Raw genomic sequence first — 20,274 nt, 5'->3', positions numbered from 1 at the left:
AAGATGCTTTCCTTCATTGGTGAGTGTTCATCTTGGGGAGAGATGATGAAAAAGCCTGTTAAATCTTCATTATCAGATTGAAAATGCTTTTCATGTATTATGCTGTGTTTTGTAATTTTTTGGTAGTAGGTACTGGGGATTGAATCCAGAGGGGCTGTACAACTGAGCAACACCCTCAGCCCTTTTTATTTTTTATTTGAGACAGGGTCTTGCTAAATTGCTGAGGCTGGCTTTGAACGTAATATCTCCTGTCTTAGCCTTCTTAGTAACTGGTATTACAGGCATATGCTACTATGCCAGGCTGCATTTGAGATGATAAATGCGTAATTGAAAAAAAAAATAAAAAGTACCACTTGACAACTTGGTGGTAGTTTATTAGATATTCAGAGTTTCAGGGGTTTTGAACTAATTTAATTTTGTTGACATCAAACAAAATTTCAGGTTCATTTCTGACATACTTTGGTTTCAACATCTTAAAATTTATTTTAACAAGGGGCTGGGGTTGTGACTTAGTGGAGGAACACTTGCCTAGCATGTGTGAGGCCCTGGGTTCGATTCTCAGCACCACATATAAGTAAATAAATAAAGGTCCATCAACAACTAAAAAAAAAAAAGCTTAAAATTTTTATTTAATAAATATATTTAAATGTTATTACTCTAAAATAGGCTTGTTGTGGTCATTGAAAATATCAGCAGTGCATATCAACTGTTGTAACCATGATACACAGGCAGAAGATTTGACAAAACTAATTTTCTTTAGCAGTGAAAAGTTATCTTTTAAAAATTTTAGGTTTGTCTACCAGCGTCTAGCCTCTATCAGCTTTGTCAGTAGAACTTTGTGATGATGATGTGTAATCCATATTGTCCATGTCTTTTTCAACTAGTACTTGCCTGTGTGGTCAGCTGACCTAGCACTGTTTTTGGACAGGATGTCTTCTCCCACCCTCCCCATGCCCATTGTTGTTCTTGACATAAGTCATAAGTGGCCATATATGTGTGGGTCAGATTCTGGATTTTTTGTTAATTTTTATTAGTATCATTATATATTGTTTAATTTTTTTTCCCAAAACTGGGTATTGAACCCAGGAGTACTTAACCACTGAGCTACATCTCCAGCCCTTTTTATTTTAATATTCATTTTTTATTTTGAGACAGGATCTCACTAAGCTGCCCATGATGGCCTCAAACTTGAGATTCTCTTTTCTCAGCCTCCTCTGTAACTCGGATTACTGGCATATACCACCATGACTGGTTTTCTTTATTCTGTTTCTCTGATGAAATTCTCTTGTGGTCTGTATTCTACATACTAATCAATTATTTTGAAGTCTATATCTGGTAAATATGAGTTATATTAGGTTTACTTTTGTGGTCTGCTTTTCCTCTTGGTAGGCCTAGTGATTTTTTTTTAAATATTTATTTATTTTTTAGTTTTTGGCAGGCACAACATCTTTGTTTGTATGTGGTGCTGAGGATTGAACCCAGGCCGCATGCATGCCAGGCGAGCATGCTACTGCTTGAGCCACATCCCCAGCCCATAGTGATTTTTTTTTTTTATTGGTTAACAGTTTTTTGTTTTTTTTTGTGTGTGTGTGTATGAGTGTGTGCAACTGAGGATTGAACCTAACACTCTACCAACTGAGCTATATCCCCAGCCCTTGTTGTTGTTGTTTTTAAACATGAAATCTCACTCTGAATGATGGTGTTTTTTCCTACAAGGATTTTTTTTGGTGGGGAGGGTTCTGCCAGACAATTAGAAGAGAGTAAGAGTTGATCACCTTCATTCAACCAGAGATTAAGTTGATTCATGGTTGGCTCTATTATCAGTTCCAGCTGCCCTGATTCTAATTCATTCTCTCTTGTGGCAAGAATACTTCAAGGGACTTCAGTTTACCACAGTCTTCTCACCTTGGCAGTCCTTAATTAACATTTTTTTATCTCTTGCATGCCATGGGCATAATTGTAGCTCTGCCAGGCATCTTGGCTTCTTTATTCAGTGCTTGCTTCTACAGTCTCTCTGTGTCTTAACAAACTGCTGAGTTCTGTAAGGAGAGAAATGATGCCCATGTGGGCTCATTTGTCTATTTCCATTTTTTCCAGGATCATGGCATACCCCTACATTTTGATAGCCCTACACTTTAGTCCCCCAGTTTCATGGGACTGTTAGATGCTCTGTCTAGTTTTGCTGTTTCTTTGCCTGTATGGCTTTTGAGTGTGCAGAGGTCTCAGGAAGGATTAGGTCCACATGCATTGAAATATTTCTCCTGAGTTTTGTTATAAATTTGAAGTTATTTAATTAAGTAAGTTTTAAAGATATTATAAAATGGACATATTAATTATGTACAGAACTGTAATTTTGAGTCACTCAGGTTCTTGGCAGCAGCTTGAAATCCATTTCACGGTGTGGTTTCTGAAATGTTTCACCTTAAGGTGAACTTTCTGAGAAGTTGCTCTAATGAGAAGCAAGGGGAACCTCTCTTTTAGCTCTGAGAAGAATTCTTTCTTTTTTTTTTTAATATTTATTTTTTCTTAGTTTTTGGTGGACACAACATCTTTGTTTGTATGTGGTGCTGAGGATCAAACCCGGGGCCGCACGCATGCCAGGCGAGCGTGCTACCACTTGAGCCACATCCCCAGCCCCGAGAAGAATTATTTCTGGTCCATAGAAGTATGAACTAGAGAAAGAACTAAGTAGAGTGGAAGAGAAGTAAGTATGAAGAGCAGGTTGTTAATTTGACCTGGGCTTCATATGAATCAGTTCATGTCTTGGTGGAGAATAAAAGGAATAAGAGTACAGAGAAGTGGTGACTTGCAAAGTTGTTGCTGGGTCATGGGAGCCAGCATTTGGAGGGAAGCATCCAGGAACTGGCAAGAGTGGAGTGTGGTTACTCCACTGCCCTGGACCTGGAGGAGCCAGAGCCTGAGAGTTACCCCCTGAGTGGGAGGTGTGCCTCTATAGGATGGAGTTCTGCAGGGAGAGTGCACTGAAGTTAAGAAGTAGTTGACTTAACCTGTTTTCTGCTGTCGTCTGGTTTCCTGCGGGGCCTGCCCTGTCTTCATACAGCAGGAAACCAGCCATAGGGCAAGGAGCCAGTTACTGTGGATGTTGACATCAACCTTTTAAGGCACAAAGCAGGGTGGACTGGTGGGGCTACCTGGAATACAGGAGAGCGTAAAAAAGAAAATCGAAAGGGACTTATGCACAGAGAATGTGAAAGTTTGGCAAGATGGAGAGGAAAGAGTCATGTAGTATTTGAAAATCACTCCAGATTGCCCAGTTATTTCTGTCACTACTGTTTATCGATAGATAAAAAGCAAAATCCTCAACTCTGGTTGGGAAACACTTCAGCAGAATTCATTTGAGATGAGCAAGGTTAGTCTTTTTTTTTTTTAATTTTATTTATTTACTTATTTTTTTTTTATTATTAGTTGTTCAAAACATTACAAAGCTCTTGACATATCATATTTCATACATTTGATTCAAGCGGATTATAAGCTCCCATTTTTACCCCGTATACAGATTGCAGAATCACATCGGTTACACTTCCACTTTTTTACATACTGCCATACTAGTGTATGTTGTATTCTGCTGCCCTTCCTATCCTCTACTATCCCCCTCCCCTCCCCTCCCCTCCCCTCCTCTCCCATCTTCTCTCTCTACCCCATCTACTGTAATTCATTTCTCTCTCTCTCGTTTTTTTTTTCCCCTTTCCCTTCACTTCCTCTGTAATTTTGTATAACAATGAGTCTCCTTCCTTTACCAGGCAATTTCCCTTCTCTCTCCCTTTCCCTCCCACCTTTCGTCCCTGTTTAATGGTGATCTTCTCATGCTCTTCCTCCCTGCTCTGTTCTTAGTTAAGATTAGTTTTAATTATATGCTTGATATTTGTCAAGGACTGCTAGGCAGTGAGGGAATATAAAAAGGATAAGATTTGATCCATTCCTTGATTTCTAGGTAAGTTGGGGAGTTTGATGTGAAGGTAAAAGAAGGTAGTGAAGCCAGGTAGTGCCGTATACACTGGCTGTACCCATATGGGAACACATTCTGATTAGTCTTTCTATTTTCCCTTCCTCCCTCCCTTTGATTTGTTTAAAAATTTTGATAGCTAATTAAAGTATTTGGCTGGCTTAGGATGGATGCTAGGACTTCAAGTGCATTTAAGTTTATTAACTGAGGTATTATTCATTTTAAAAAAATAAATTTTGGAATATTAACTTTTTTTTCACCTTTTCAACATTTTTGGAACCTATAAGGAGTACACCAAAGGAGATCATCAAAGTTCTATTTAAATCACAAGCATTATTTTTGCGGTACATTTCATTGCTGGGTAGAGGGTCTTTGTGGAAGGAAGGGACTTTTGTTGTTGTTTCTAACTTTGAGATCTTGCAATTAAGACTGTGATATGGGGAGGAAGAGCACATGACTATCTGAGAGTCCACCACTGAAGATACTGTAACCTTGTTGTTGTGTGGGTTACAGCAGTGAGGAGCTGCTGAGGATGGCATCACAGCAGAGCTGGCCTCCAGAAATTGCCCTAAGAGATTGGGCACTCATGACGTGGAGCAGGGAGCTGGGTAACGGGGACTGCAGGCACCACTGGAGGGCCTTATGCAGTGAGATCTTCTCAGTCCTCTACTGAGTATATTGTAGCCTGTAAGGAACATGAGAGCAGGGAAGATCAAGATGTATACAGACAATGCAGCCTAAGTAGTACCTCCTAGAGGCCATATGACTGAAATGGCTATTTGTTGTCTGGGGCTGCCAGAAGGTGGAAGAGGAAGGAAGGATCCTTCCCTTTTAGGTTTAGGAGAATGAATGGCCCTGTGATGGCTTGAGTTGGATTTGTAGCTTCTAGACCTGGGAAATAATACATTATTGTTCTAAATCACTCAGTTTGTGGTACTTTGTTACCACACCCTCAGGAAACTAATATACTACCCAAATCTCAGTTCAAAATAGAAATGAAACCCATCAGTAATATACTCTAAATTCTTTTCTGAACCTAACAGAGAGTGATAAAAGTTAATGGTTAATTAAAAAGCCTTTATTTTTGTTTTATGATTCATAAAAGTGAATATATTAATGGAAGATGGTTGGTGATTTGTGGTAAATATGCCTTGTGTTAAAGGGTAGAAATTAATCCTTCTGGATGGTCTTCATTTCTTTGATTAGTGTTTTAGAAGTCCTGCTTTTCATTTAAAGCTCTCTGCCTTCCCTATGAATAAATTGAGCATTAAAAGAATTATTCTGTGGCTGGGGGCTGTGGCTCAGCGGTAGTACACTTGCCTGGCATGTGTGAGGCACTGGGTTCTATTCTCAGCACCACATATAAATAAATAAAATAAAAGTCTACCAACAACTTAAAAAAAAAAGAGTCATTCTAATATTATTAAAACTATTAAGCAGGGTGTGGTGGTGCACACCTGTAATTCCAGCCACTCAGGAGGTTGAGGAAGGAAGATTGAAAGTTTGAGGGCACACAATTTAGTGAGACCCTGTCTCAAAATAAAATAGAAGTGATTGTGATATAGCCAAGGTAGTCCAAGGTATAGAGCACTTGCCTAGCATGTACAGTGACAGGTTTAATACTCTGTACTGCAATAAAAACTCAAACAAAAAATAGACTATGAAATAAGGATTATAGTTTTAGAAAATGCATTGGTGTTGAAATGGTTTGTGGTTTCTCTGTATAACAAATCTCTAAAGCCTTGCTTTCCATTCAGTTTACATAGTTAGATTGAGAGTTCATCTTCATTTTGAGTGCTGAGAACTAGCAACTAAAATACAATTGAGACTGGGTGGCAGGCCCCATTTTAATACCAAGGGCTGGGTAAGATAATGTCTGTTTTTTTTTTTTTTTTTTTGTAGTGGGGATTGAACCCTGTACATTGCACATGCTAGGAAGATGCTCTACCACTGAGCTACACCCCAGCCCCTTATGTTTTATTTATTTATTTACATTTACATTTTGAAACAAGGTTTCACTAAGTTTCTCAGGCTGGCCTTGAAATTATAATCCTTCCATTTCATTTTCTTGTGTAACTGAGACTATGGGAATGTGCTACCATGCTCTGCTAGAATAATGTCTTGACTAGATATAATGTATCACTGACTACTATATTATTTTATTCCCTGGGTTTTTAAAAAATTGCAAAAGCAATATAGTTTTTCATTTAGAGGCTACAGATAATAAATGGCTACATGTTTTTCTCTATTCTAGGGTAAGGAGGAAGGATATATAAAAAAGTGAAATTATCCATGTGACAGATATTTAGCTAGTACCTGCTGCATTCCATATTCTTGGAGTTTAGCATAAAACCAAACAAAATCCCTGCCCTCATGGGGGTAGGTGGCAAGCAGTGGGCCAGGTTGAAAAGTAGGATAGTTAGGAGTGGGCAGCAGTGCTCCCATCTGGTCACAAGGTGGCGGCCTCACACAGTGGAAAGGGACTGCTGGCTCAGTGAGTGTGCTTGGGTGGCTCCCTCATCACTGACTTGGAGTGGGGGTTACCCTGTGGCTTTGTATGTTAATCTACAGTAAGGTCATAATCTGCCAAGAGAGCAAGAGATCATAAAGCTATCTTAGTGAAAGAAGTCTTTTGGGTGGCCAGAATTCCTATAGATTTTTACACAAAATAAAGATATAGAGATGTAATTTTCTGTTTTCTTTACTGTGTTCAAGCAATATGTACCTTAATAATGGAAGCAAACTTTAAGGGTTAACTGCAAAGAGGAAATTTTAAACTACCGATAGTTTTGTCTTAGTTTTCTACATTTTGTTTTTTTGTCTGTGACTGCATGTGGTATGTATATTATATATGATTATGTATTTGTGCATGTGTATAAATACTATTTTTATTCAACACCTACAGATATGTAACTACATGGTTTTTAAAGCATCTTAGTCATTGATAGTTGATTTCTTAGGTTATCTAGGATTAGTGGGACAAAAGAAAAGAATTACAGTAAAAGTCATGTCATAGCTCATCATATCTTAAAAGAGCAGAAAAAACAACTCTGATTTAGGAAAGAAGAAATAATGCAAGTGATGGTATCCTAGTTTCTGAGAAACATTTTAAGAGAAGCTTTGCCAGCTAGTTTTGTAATCTATCTGGTCTGAATATGAACCTTTAGGTTCTAATCGTTCTTCTTTGGCAGGAAAACTTAAGAGACTGCCTTAGTTTCTTCCTCTAGAGCTTTTGGAATGCCATGTAGTTCTCAGCAGTTCCTAGGAGTTTATCTGGGCTTTCTCTAGCCTTCTCAGACCACTAGGTTAAAGCGTTGTCCCCTCTCACTTTTTTCATTTTTTTATGGTACTGGGGATAGAATCCAGGAGCTTGTATATGCAAGGCAACTACTCAACCACTGAATTATATCTCCAGTCCTTTTTTTTTTTTTTTGATACCAGGGGTTGAACCTAGGGGCGCTTAACCACTGAGCCACATCCCCATCCTTTTTTATTTTTTATGCTGAAACCAGGTCTCACTAAGTTGCCCAGGTTGGCCTTAGATTTGTGATCTTCCTGTCTCAACCTCTGGAATAGCTGGGTTTACAAGCATGTGACTCCACACCCAGCAACCTGCCCCTTCTCTTTTGTCTGCTCTTAAATGAGGACTTGTTTGTTATACTTTTCTCCTTGAGGGTGGAATAACATTGTTTTCTAGCTGAGACTTTCCCTTATCACTGAGGCCTTCTTTTTTTTTTTTTAATATTTATTTTTTAGTTCTCGGCAGACACAACATCTTTGTTGGTATGTGGTGCTGAGGATCGAACCCAGGTCGCACACATGCCAGGCGAGCGTGCTACCGCTTGAGCCACATCCCCAGCCCACTGAGGCCTTCTTTACCCTCTGTGTTTGCTCCTTCACCAAGTGGTGGCCGAGTTCCCATGCTCGCCTATGCTGCATGTGTCTTGTGTTCATTTCGTTTTGTTAGTGATGAGAGATGACAGCTGTTGTCCTGAAGCAGTTGTTCTCAAAGTGTGGGTTTTCAGACATCAGAAATGTGAATTCTCAGGTCTACCCAGGCCCACTGTATAAGAAACTCCATGGATAGAGCCTAAATTCTGTTTTTTTTTCTTTTTTTTTTTTAAAGAGAGAGAGAGAGATAATTTTTAATATTTATTTTTTAGTTTTCGCCAGACATAACATCTTTCTTTGTATGTGGTGCTGAGGATCGAACCCGGGCCGCACGCATGCCAGGCGCGAGCGCGCTACCGCTTAAGCCACATCCCCAGCCCCTAAATCCTGATTCTGATATATGCTCAAGTTTGAGAATCACTGTTGAATTAGAGACATTATACTGAGTGTTTAGCACTATTCTCAAATCTTGGAATATATGAGTGTAAAAATGGATGATTTTGCTGGATGTGGAGGTACACACCTATGTTGCTGGTTACCAGAGAGACTGAGACAGGAAGATTGCAAGTTCAAGGCCAGTTTGGGCAACTTGGTGTGACCTTGACTCATAATAAAAAAATAAAAAGGCTGGTGATGTAGCTCAGTAAGCACAAGGCCCTGAGTTCAACCCTTAGTACTGACAAAAGCCAAAATTCCCAGCTGATTTCTCAACCCTTCTGGAAAAAAAAAACAATTAAAAACTTATGTTAGGTATTTGATTTTTTGAACATCGGTATTTCTAAAATGAAAATATTTGAAGTTGTTTTTCTAGGCCATTTGTGACTCATCAACTAAGTGAATGTGGTGGAAAGGAAGCATGACTAGTTCCTACCCCTCCACTACAGCATTTTCTCCTCTTTATCTCTGTTGCTTCCCTCCTCCATTGACTGCTTCTGCAGTTGTTCCCATTGAGTCAGTCTGCCAGTTGGTGGGACTTGCTGTATGAATCAGCCTGTGCTGGCACCATCGACTCACTGAGCTGCCTTCTGCTTCATGGGGAACCATGAGACAGTCGGCTTCTCTGCTCTGCCTTCAGTTTTTTAAATACCATTTTCTTGAAGCCTTGAGTTCATGTCTGGCAGTAAACTAAGGCCTCAAAAGCCCAAAACAAAACAAAAAAAGAAGCACTTTCTCCTCTGGACTAAAAACTGATAAGAACTTAACAGAGTATTGGTTACTCAAGGACTGCTTAGATATCAGAAATTTAACTACTTCAGCTAAGAAGTCAGTGCAGGCTTTACCAAAGGAAGATTGGGCAAATGATGCTTAGGAGAGATTCATGATTTGGCATGTCTTGAGTATTTTATGTCTCTTTCTCCTAGACCTGGAAAGGAAGGAGCAAGAATTAGAGCAGCTGAAACTGGACTGTGAACATTTCAAAGCCCGCCTGGAAACGGTGCAGGCCGACAGCGGGAGGGAGAAGAAGGTAGGGTGCTCGACACTGGCTCTTCACCAGTCAGGACTTTTTTGCTCATGATGAGCAGAAGGTCTTAACAGTTTCTCTCTTAATACCAAAGGATTGTATTTTTAAAAGTATGTATTACTGGACAGGCATGGTGGCGCACGCCTATGATCCCAGCAGTTTGGGAGGCTGAGACAGGAGGATTACGAGTTCAAAGCCAGCAACAGCGAGGCACTGAGCAACTCAGTGAGGTACATCCCCAGTCTTTTTATTTAGAGACTCTGTCTCTAAATAAAATACAAAATAGGACTGGAGACGCGGTTCAGTGGTCTAGTGCCCCTGAGTTTTTTGAGAGGAAGAGAGAATTTTTTTTTTTTTTTAATATTTATTTTTTAGTTTTCGGCGGACATAACATCTTTGTTTGTATGTGGTGCTAAGGATCGAACCCGGGCCGCACGCATGCCAAGCGAGCACACTACCGCTTGAGCCACATCCCCAGCCCTGAGAGAATTTTTAATATTTATTTTTTTTTAGTTTTTGATGGACACAACATCTTTGTTTGTATGTGGTGCTGAGGATCGAACCCGGGCCGCACGCATGCCAAGCGAGTGTGCTACTGCTTGAGCCACATCCCCAGCCCCCTTTTTATTTTTGTATCTAAAAGTCTGCTCTGAAGCATAAAAGACTCATAATGTAATACACTAGAGAAAATATTGTGTACATCATGACTTATAATTGGAGATATTAAACCAGAAGTAGTTATAATTGATTTAGGTATCTTCTGATGATATATTAGAAATAACCAAATATATTTTATTCTGATATTAGGAGATGCTATAATATTCCAAATATTTTAAAAAATTAGTGGCATAAATTATTCTTCTGTAAAACTAGATTGATTGGGGGCTTATATACCTTTTAATTTAGAATAATGAAACAGTAATAGTACTAATAATAGCAGCTAGTGTATGTTGGATGTTTACTCTGTGCTGGCAGGGGGTATACAGCTGTCCAAGTCTTGTGCTTCTCCCTCCACAGGGGTATCAGCAAGTACCACTGCTGGTAGTTACATAGCTGATCCAAGCTCACACTGCCTGTGTGCTAACTTGGGTTTCATACCACCTCCTCACACAAAGGAATTTTGAATGTTTGTGGTTTCTGTAGAGGTTTCCAAAACTGAGCAAGCAGAAACTGGTAGGAGTTTTATTCTTAAATTTGAGTTAGATTGAGTAGCTCATACTTAAGGTTGGAAGTTTAGTTTTGCCATATTTTATTTAGATCATGATAAACTAAAATGTCAGTTGGTTAGTTACAGACTAAACATTTCATGGTCTGAAAGAAGATGACCGGCAGACAAGAAAGAATTTGATATATGTAAAAAGTGTAGTTCATTAGTCCTGTCCTTCTGTAAATTGCTGAGATGCCTTGTTAAAGCCAAAGCTTAGATTGAGCAGATTCTTACATTTCTTTCTTTCTTTTTTTTTTTTTTTGGTACTGGAGATTGAACCCAGATGCACTTAACACTGAGCTACATCCATGGCCCTTTTTATTTTGAGACAGGGTCTTACTAAATTGCTGGGGCTAGCCTTAAATTTACAAACCTCTGGCCTTGAACTTTTGAGTTGCTGGAATTACCGGTGTTCACCACTACATCTGGGAAATATTTCCTTTTTTAAAAAGTCAGTAGCCATATAAAAAGTGGATGTTTTGCTGGTGTTCCAAATGTAATGATTAAAATAAGTCATTCCAGTAAATGCCTTGTAAACTACTTTCAGATCATCGGGGTACTGTTACTGTTGTGGTACTTTGACCTTAGTTAAAATGTGAGACTATTTTAGCTTAAAATATTTTCTATTTTTGAGTTTTCTGTTTAATACAGATGGAAGCCCCTGCAAGTTTCCTAGAACTAGGCCGTTTCTCTTTGGCAGCTGTCACCGGTAGTTACAAAAAGTCTAGGGGAGGTCCCTATATCCTTCTTCTCGTTCTTCCAGTGATATCTTGCGTAACTATAAAAAGCAGGAATTTGTATTGATGTAATCCACACACCTTATTCAAGCTCACATGTTTTTCCTAGACTTTCTTTTTTTTTTATATTTATTTTTTATTTCTTGGCGGACACAACATCTTTGTTTGTATGAACATCTTTGTTGGTATGTGGTGCTGAGGATCGAACCCGGGCTGCACGCATGCCAGGCGAGCGCCCTACCGCTTGAGCCACATCCCCAGCCCTTTCCTAGACTTTCTACCCCACCAGTTTTGTGCATACTTATTTGTGTGTGCGCATGTGAATGTAGTTCTGTGCAATCTCAGGACATCTATAGATTTATGTAACCATCAGAACTATTCCTTCATCATAGGCTCCAGTTGTCCTATCCTGTGGTGGGTGACCACACCCACCCCCTCCCTATTCCCAGCTCCTGGCAGTCGCCAATGCATTTTTCATCTCATTGCTTTGTTTTTTTCAAGACTGTCCAAAAAATAGAATCACATACTAAGTGACAATTGAGATTGGTATTTTTGCTCACATGTATCTGAGTTGTTACATGTATCAATAGTTAGTTCTTTTATATTCATAATGTTCCATGGTGTTGATATGTCACAGTTTTTAAAATTATTCCCCATTGAAGCACAATCCAGATTGTTTCCAATTTTTTTGCTGTCACTAATAAGGGTATTAGGAACATTCCTATGAGTTTTTGTATGAATATGTATTTTCATTTCTCTGGATAAATGCCTTAGAGTATAATTGTTTTGTCATAGGGTAAGTGCATGACTAGTTTTGTAAGAAATTTCCAAATTGTTTTCCAGAGTGGCTGCATGATTATATATTTATATATTATGGCCAGCAATGTATGAGTGAGTCATATTCTCCACATTCCTAACCTACATTTGGTTGTTATCACTATTTTTTTTTTTTTACTTTAGCCATCCTTCCCCCCCCCCCCCAAAGAATGGGGTTCTGCTAGGTTGCTTGAGCTATTCTCAGACTCCTGGGCATAAGGGATCTTCCTGCCTCAGCTTCTCAGGTAACTGAGACTACAAGTACGTGTTACCATGCCTAGGTTTTTATTGTAGACATTCTGTTAGATGTGCTGTGGTTTTAATTTGTATATCCCAATGGTGAATGGCATGTCTTTTCCTGTGCTTGTTTGCTGTCTGTGTTTTCTCCTCTGAAATGTCTTTTGCACATGCTCTAATTGGATTTTTTAAACATGAGTTTGAATTTTTTTCTTTCTGTCTTTTTATGGTACTCAAAAGTGAAACCGAGGCCTTACATGTTTTTGGCAAGTGCTCTGTCACTGAGCTATTCCCCAGACTTTTTAAAAAAAATTTATTTTGAGTCAGAGTCTTGCTAAGTTTCTCGGACTGGCCTTGAACTTGTAGTCCTCTTGTCTCAGTCTCCCGACTTGCTAAGATTATAGGACTGTAACACCATGCCTGGCTGGGTTCTTTGAGTTTCTTTTGATGTTGTACTATGTGTTTAGCTCTGTGCTGGATTATATCACCTCAGCTGTCATAATGTGACCATGTGGGAGGACAATCCTGCTTTCTCATCTCAGAGGTTCTTCTGTGGTCTTGTGGAAGAACTGCCAAAAGCGACTTATTGGAATGCAGACTGCTTTAATTGTGAGAAAAACTAGAAATCCAGATAGACAGAATTTTTGTGTGTGTCTCCATGACTTGAGTGACACACACCTGAAGTCTAAAATCTAGATTGCTTTAGGATAAAGCCCAGCATGAAAGCTCCAGGGTTTATAAATGACGTTAAGCAACATTAGCTTCTGTCATAGGCTCAGTGACCATGTTTGTCCTAAAATAAGTGTATATATCTGTGTGACTGTGTATGAGTCTCTGTGTACAGACGTGTGGTCTTTAGGTGAATAGGAGTGGACCACCTGCTGGAAAGTTTTGAGGTCAGAAGTATTTGACTCATGCCACAGGTTGTTTCCCTTTTCTCTCCCAGGTGAAAAGCCCTTTTCCTTTAGTTGGCCTGTGCTTACGTATCTTAAAGAAACCTAACACATCCAATATACCTTGATTTTATGGCTTATTTAATTATGTTGGTGTAAATGAATTTAACTAGCTCTTTATATTTTTTAGTTTCTCTCTCTCTCTCTTTTTTTTTTTTTGGTGTTAGAGGTTGAACTCAGGCCTCATGCATTCTAGGCAAGTACACTACTGTTGAGCCACACTCCCAGGTCAGTTTCTCTTTTATATCAGAAAAGGCTGTCATCTTTTAAGGGAATTCCAGCCATCAGGGAAGTATGGACCTGGTGCTAGTTGTTGGAGAGGGCAGGAAGCCCTGCATCAGCTCAGTCCTACCCAAAGGTAAATCCTTGAGGCATGCTTATGTGGTCAGGGTCCATCAGGAGGGTAGCTCCCTGTCTTTCCCTTTGAAGAGAGCCTGGCAGAGACTGAAGGGAGGGTAAGAACCATCTCCTGGTCTTTGCTGTCTTGGTACACTGCATGGTGCCAGGGTGTCTGTGGGACACCCACCTTTACTTTCCCTTCTGCGCCTGTGCTGTAGCTTTCCTGCCTGCTCTAAGTTCTGGTATTTGTTCCTTGTTTGGCTTTACAGGTGTGTATTTCATATTCACCAGCACCTTGATCATATTCTCATGAGGATTTGCGGATGCGTTTGCCTGGAAGCAATCTTTTTATGGTGCTCATATTCCTCAAGTCCATTTGGGTGAATGAGTACCTTTACCTCAGTGTCTGCTCTGGCAGGTGGTATTTAGACAGGGGAGTGAGCCATTGGGAGGCAGTAGCACTCTTAATGGCAGAGGCTTGAACTTTAGGTTGCTACTTTGCTCAGGCATCCTTGTGATGCTGTTCTCATTGTGGACACTTGGGACCTGAGTTTTGCCTCCTGTTTTCACTTCTCTTAAAGCAGTTAGTTCAGATCTTTGGGTTATTTTTTTAAAATTTTTTTTTAAAGAGAGAAAGAGAGAGAGAGAGAGAATTTTAATATTTATTTTTAGTTTTTGGTGGACACAACATATTTGGGGTTTTTTTTTTTTTGTATGTGGTGCTGAGGATCGAACCCGGGCAGCATGCATGCCAGGTGAGCGCGCTACTGCTTGAGCCACATCCCCAGGCCCTCTTTGGATTATTTATAAACTTAAATGCAGTAGTATGTTTTTTTCTAGGACTGGAAACTTTTAGATGTGGATTGCAACTCTTTCAGGACTAGTTTTCATTTGCCATTTTTTTCTATGATTCTGCATGCATTTCTTTAAAAATATCTGTGAAGAGGAATTTTGAAGTCAAATGCTAGTGTCTGTTTTTCTGATTTTATTTTGTTGTGAATTTAGGAGAAGCTGGCTCTTCGACAGCAGCTGAATGAAGCAAAGCAGCAGCTCCTACAGCAGGCAGAATATTGTACAGAAATGGGAGCGGCCGCCTGCACCCTCCTGTGGGGTGTCTCCAGCAGCGAGGAAGTTGTCAAAGCCATTCTGGGAGGAGTAAGCATGGCCAGTGGCCGTCTGGGTATTGTTTGAATGTGCTCGTGTGACTTGGAGGAGACAGAACATTTAGAGACTGAATATATGCTGTTGTCCGTTTGCTTTAGCTGCATCCTTAGTCATCACATACCTACTGTGTAGTGTCCCTTGTAACTTGGTGCTCTGGAGACATCTAATATGATGAAACATGATCTCTTGTCTCCTAGCACCCATGGGCATACCACTTTAGTATGGTCATTTGATATGTGAAGAGCTTAACAAGGTTAAAGTTCTTTTATGTATTTTATCTCATGGATAATGGAGTACTTAGTTTTTTGAATATTGTAAAAAACTGTCATGGGTGCATGTGTGTTTAGAGATTTTGTATATATTTTTTATGTATCTGTATATTGGGAAACTCCCTAGAAAGAGAATTTGAAGTGGGCTTTGATGACTAGAGATGGCAGAAAATGGGAAGGGCAGCTCAAGACGACAGAGCCAGTGTAATCAGACACGGGATCATAAGTCTGTCTGTTGTAGGACAGTGAGGAGGTCAGTTGACGCAGTGGAGGGTAGTGGGAGATAAGGCTTTCCAGGTAGGTTGGAATGTGGTTTTGTGACCTGAGATACCAGGGTGATGAGTTTATCTTACAGGAGGACTAGGTTCTCTAAGGGTTTTGAGTATAAGAGTGATAGGACAAGAGTAGAATTTTAGGAAGATTAACTGGCAGTGAATGAAGATGGGTCAGAAGATGGAGTGGTAGAGTTTTGGATGGGACAGGAAGATTAGCATACCCCCTTTGGAGGAGATAGAAAGAGTCCCAGATGAGAATCATGTGGTTGAGGCAGAGCTGACAGCTGAGGGAAAGAGTACAGCATGGAGCGTGGGGTTAGACCTGGGGATGGATTGGGCACAGAGGGAACAAGGGGTACGGGCGCCTTTGGCAGGGAACCAGAAGTGTGTTACTTAGCACTTACAGAAATAGTGGTGTTTGACTTTAGGCAGAGAGATGAGAATATATTTCAAAAAGTGTGTTGAGTATGTACGGTATGATTTCCATACCTTAAAACCCACCCATTGTGTGATTCATGGTTTTTAGAAAACTAACTTGGAGACCACCATAGTATAGCCTTAGGATATTTCTTTTAATCACCCAAGAAGTTCCTTTGGTTACTCAGGACCTTGTCCAGGCTGGCCTCAGACTTCTAATCCTGCTGCCTCAGCCTCCTGAATAGCTGGGGGTTATAGGCATGTGCCACCTTACTTGGTTTCCATTATTATTATTTTTTTAAAAAATATTTTTAGTTATAGATGGACACAAAACTTTCATTTTTATGTGGTGCTGAGGATTGGACCCTCATGTGCTAGGCAAGCGCTCTACCACTGAGCTATAACCCCAGCTCTCCATTATGGTTTTGAGTCAGTTGGTCTTAATTCTCTCATCATTTTGTTAACTTCCTTTATTCATATAGATCTATAAATGTCTTTCGATGAGTCTCAGGGTTATTTTTCTTGTTTTCACTTCCCCCAAACTGTTTTCTCTGAACTTTAAATGGAGGGGTAATTTTTTTTTTTTTTTAATACAAGGGATTGAACCCAGGGGCATTTTATCACTGAGTTATTTACATCCCCAGCCCCCCCCCTTTTTTTTTTTTTTATAAATTTTGAGAGTGTCCCACTAAGTTGCCAAGGTTTGCCTTAAACTTACAATACTGATTTAGCCTCCCAAGTTGCTGGGATTATAGGTTTGTGCCATCATTTCTGATTAGAGGGATAGTCTTTTAAATATCGCTTCTATAATTAAAACTAGGTTTTTTTGTATCCTGCACTTTAAAAATGTTTCTACACTAGTATCTGGGAAAAGATGTGATACTTCCATTTCCAAAATTTCAGGATAAAGCTTTGAAGTTTTTCCGCATCACTGGCCAGACAATGGAAAGTTTTGTGAAGTCACTGGATGGGGATGTCAAGGAGCTCGATTCTGATGAAAATCAGTTTGTTTTTGCTTTGGCTGGAATTGTAACAAGTAAGTGATTCTTCTCAAACTTAGTGGCTGTTATGTGCAGAGGTGGTGACAGTTGGGCGTGACCTCTCTGGACGTTTTCAGATATCTTCGTGGGGCCTCAGCCTGGAGAATCTGACTATAGATCTGGAGTGTGTATATTTTGGAAAGTCACCCACCCAGGGGATTCTGATAAATATCAGTTATTAAGAATGATCTAAGGAAACAGAGTACTTTGTGTGTTCTGCTTGTCATTTGTATAAATAGAAGTAAAAAAACTAAAATGTACATTTGGCTACTTGTGTTTTGGAATTATCATCATTTGACTAATATCTAGCTGGAGTAAGGAGCCTTAAGGTGAGCTTCACTTGAGTTCTCATTTTATCACATTCCCAAAATTTAGGTTGTCTCTAGTGAAGTGCTCCTGGAAGCTCATAAACTCTGTCTTTGCCTGAGAGTTCTGGTAAAATTCCATAGCAGACTATTCTAGGGGATAACTGTGATGAGTGATAGCTGTTGTGATGCTGTGAACATTTGTGTACAAGTTTCTGTGTGGCTGTCTTTTCAGCTGTGTGTGTAGTTACCTGGGTGTGGATTAGAAGGGTCTTGTGGCAATTGTGCTTCACTTTTTGAAGTAGGTAGGAAAAGTGCCAGGCTGTTTGCCACCGTGGCTGTACTCGCCTTCTCCTGTCTACTTTCTCCATGTCTTGGGAACATCAGTCTTTTTTCAGTATGCAGGTATCTTTGTTGTGGTCATAGGTTGATTCTTTGAGCCCCATTTGGTCCTCGTGCTGCTCAAACTCTAGGGAGACCATTGGGGACTGTCAGGATCCTTACCACGGTCATTGAACCCTCTGGATGTAAGGTGAGTTTGTAGAGAGCTGATTTTCAGTTTGTGCATGATGGGCACAGTTTCCTTCTGCTTTTTCTGTGGTCAACTGTTGGATCATCTGTCAGGAGAGGAGCTGAGCAGAAATATTTCAGACTCTAGGCAGTGGAGAGGGAGTTGGCATAGGGTGGCTCTGTGGGAAGAAACGTGTTCTGTAGCCTTGACCTGGACCATCTTACAGCTAGCCTGTTCCTTCCCCATGTGTTTCCAAGACAAGGCACTACCCCGCCCCCTGTAAGCAGCATGGTGTCAGATTTTGCAGTGTGTGTTTTCTACAAGGCCTCCTCTGGGCACTGAATTGAGCCAGGGACATCACTGTGAGGCACTGTGTCATCAGTCAGGTGTGCTGGGTGGGGAGAAAGTGTTGCACTGATGCACCTTCCCATGAGGAGGAGCCCTGTGTGTAGTTGATCATCAGTCAGTTGACTATAAGGAAAGGGTTGTGTATTTCCAGTTGGTCCTCCTAACAGTGATCCTGGCATGAGGACTAAAGGCTGTATTGAGGTCCACTGAGTTGCAGGTGCTCTGAGGCCAGTGACTGTGGGCCTGGGCTGCTGGATCAGAGGACTGGCTCTGATAGGTTGTGGGCCTTCCAGGACTGAATGTCTTGGATAGCCTGTCTCCTTTGGGCCCAATAATTCTGTTGGCAGGCTGTCCTATGCATTGTAAGATGTTTAGCCTTGTCCTTCACATCTGCCTATTGGAGGCCAGTAGCAAATCTCAAGTGTAGCCACACAAATGTCATCCCCCTGCCCATGCCACTTTGAGAACCACTGCCCTAGCCATGGCCTGAACTCTCACGCATGTAGAGAGAACTTCATGGTCATCTGGGTACTGGAGGTGGTTGTTGAGAAGTCTGTTGAGATCACTGAAGGCTCTTTGGTTTCTGTGTTCTGTGGGTGTGGTTCTGACATGTTAGATGTTGTCTCATTATATGAGTGTTCTTGCTAGTTGAGAAGAATTTGACGTTTGTTATCTATATTATCTGTTAGTCACAGAATTCTCTTATATGTCTTTCAGAGACCGGCTTGGATAATTGTAAACGTTGCTTAGAGTATGTTCTTCTTTCAGTTAACAGGCTGGGGCCTCTATCATGAGTTATTGTTGGTGGGACTAGGAGTTTTCATTTGGAAACTTATGTCTCCTCTTTAGTTAGCTCAGCCTTAGAGTTTTCTGGATTAGTGGAGTGGCAGAGGAGATTAATACATCTTGGATCACAGAGACCCTGTGGGGCTCCATGTGTCCTTTACATGGGCACATCTGGGCTGAAGACTTGAATGAAGTAGCTTGGATTTCTGGTGGACTAACTTTCTGGGTATTGTTCACTTTTCCATCTTTAGAGAATGGGACACCATGCTGTGTGCCATGCTGTTTCTGTAAAAAAAAAAAAAAATTAGCTTCAGGTGGATGAGGAGAGGGGTAGTATTGGGGTTAGGTCTGCCTTTGAAAGGGGGATTATGAATTTGGTATTTGTTCATAGATCTTAGAAGATCTATGTCTTTGACTATTAGTGTTTTAAAATAAGTGTTGTTAGGTGGTTGCAGGACCTGGTATAGGAATTACTTTTTTTTTTTTTTTTTAAGCTGGTCACAGTTGGCCTAAGACTTGGATGGCTTCAGTGGTAGATGGTGTCTGAGAAGCTAAGATGAAGACTGACAGTGATTTATCTGGATGTTTTGTCTAAGTGTGTAGGTTTTTCCTCATAGATATTCTGGGAGCCTGGTTAATTCCTTGATTATTTCTTTTTTTAAAAAAAATTTTTTTTTAGTTGTAGATGAACACGATACCTTTATTTTTTAATTTATTTTTTATGTGATGCTGAGGATTAAACCCAGTGCCTCACACATGCAAGGAGATCACTCTACCACTGAGCTACAACCCCAGCCCTTGATTCTTGAATCACATATAATATTCAGATCAACTATAAGTTGTGTATGCAACAGTTTTATGATCCTCTCAAAATTATCCTTCTGTTTAATATTTTGAGACAAGGTTTCCTATGGTTTCAAACTCCTGGGCTCAAGCAATCTTCTTAGCCTCCAGAGTTGCTGGGACTGCAGGCACATGCCACCATACCCTGCTCTGCAGTACCTTTTATCTGCCATTTGCAAAATGAATCTGGTGAAAAAATTTTGCAGGGGTGTGTCCCAGAGACGGAAGAAGTGTTTTTCTCATTGTGGCACTAGAATAACAGTTACAGGTCAGGAAAAATGAAAGATGCTGGGAGTATTCTTATAGTGAGTGCAGTGTAGCATTGTGGGAGAAAGTCTGAACTAATTAAAGAAGCAGGGCCTGTGCTTGCAGATAACCACAGGGACGCAGGTACTTGTGTTTGGAGGTTTTTCTTCATGTTGAGCAATAAGTTATAGCATTTGACTGGAAGCAAAGCATATCACTGTATACCTTACCATTGATTTTTCTTACTGGACTTCCTAACAGTACTCACTCTACAGTGGAAGGTTACATGAGCGAGTTGTAAGAGACGCGGGAACATCTGACAGAATCGTTTGGCTCTTGTAGACTAGTGATATCCAACAGGGGGCAGTAGACTCAACTCTTTCAGACAGCCTTCCAGTCACAGGTGCTTCTCTCTGAGCTGACTTTTTGCACAGAAGCAAGGTTACCTGTAGTGGTAGGAAAAT

At 40.3% G+C, this 20,274-nt stretch overlaps 1 protein-coding gene across 13 annotated transcripts in view; it reads left to right on the top strand.

Annotated features, from left to right (window-relative positions):
* Hsf2bp (heat shock transcription factor 2 binding protein) overlaps nt 1–20,274 on the top strand; it is an 84,351-nt gene that overhangs the window by 6,880 nt on the left and 57,197 nt on the right. For 12 of the 13 annotated variants that reach the window (XR_013437101.1, XR_013437104.1, XR_013437103.1 and 9 more), the window contains exons 4-6: nt 9,217–9,320; nt 14,612–14,761; nt 16,635–16,767. Coding sequence is in view for 10 of the 13 variants with exons in the window: in XM_078044725.1 (XP_077900851.1) it covers nt 9,217–9,320; nt 14,612–14,761; nt 16,635–16,767 (387 nt within the window). In the remaining 3 variants the exon portion in view is untranslated. The remainder of the gene's footprint in view (nt 1–9,216; nt 9,321–14,611; nt 14,762–16,634; nt 16,768–20,274) is intronic. The other variant, XM_078044729.1, reaches the window with a different exon arrangement.

The sequence above is a fragment of the Ictidomys tridecemlineatus genome, chromosome 3, assembly GCF_052094955.1.
Source record: "Ictidomys tridecemlineatus isolate mIctTri1 chromosome 3, mIctTri1.hap1, whole genome shotgun sequence".
NCBI classification, from domain to species: Eukaryota; Metazoa; Chordata; class Mammalia; order Rodentia; family Sciuridae; genus Ictidomys; species Ictidomys tridecemlineatus.
The sequence above is the reverse complement of the archived record's forward strand: the minus strand, read 5'-3'. Positions and strand labels throughout refer to the sequence as shown.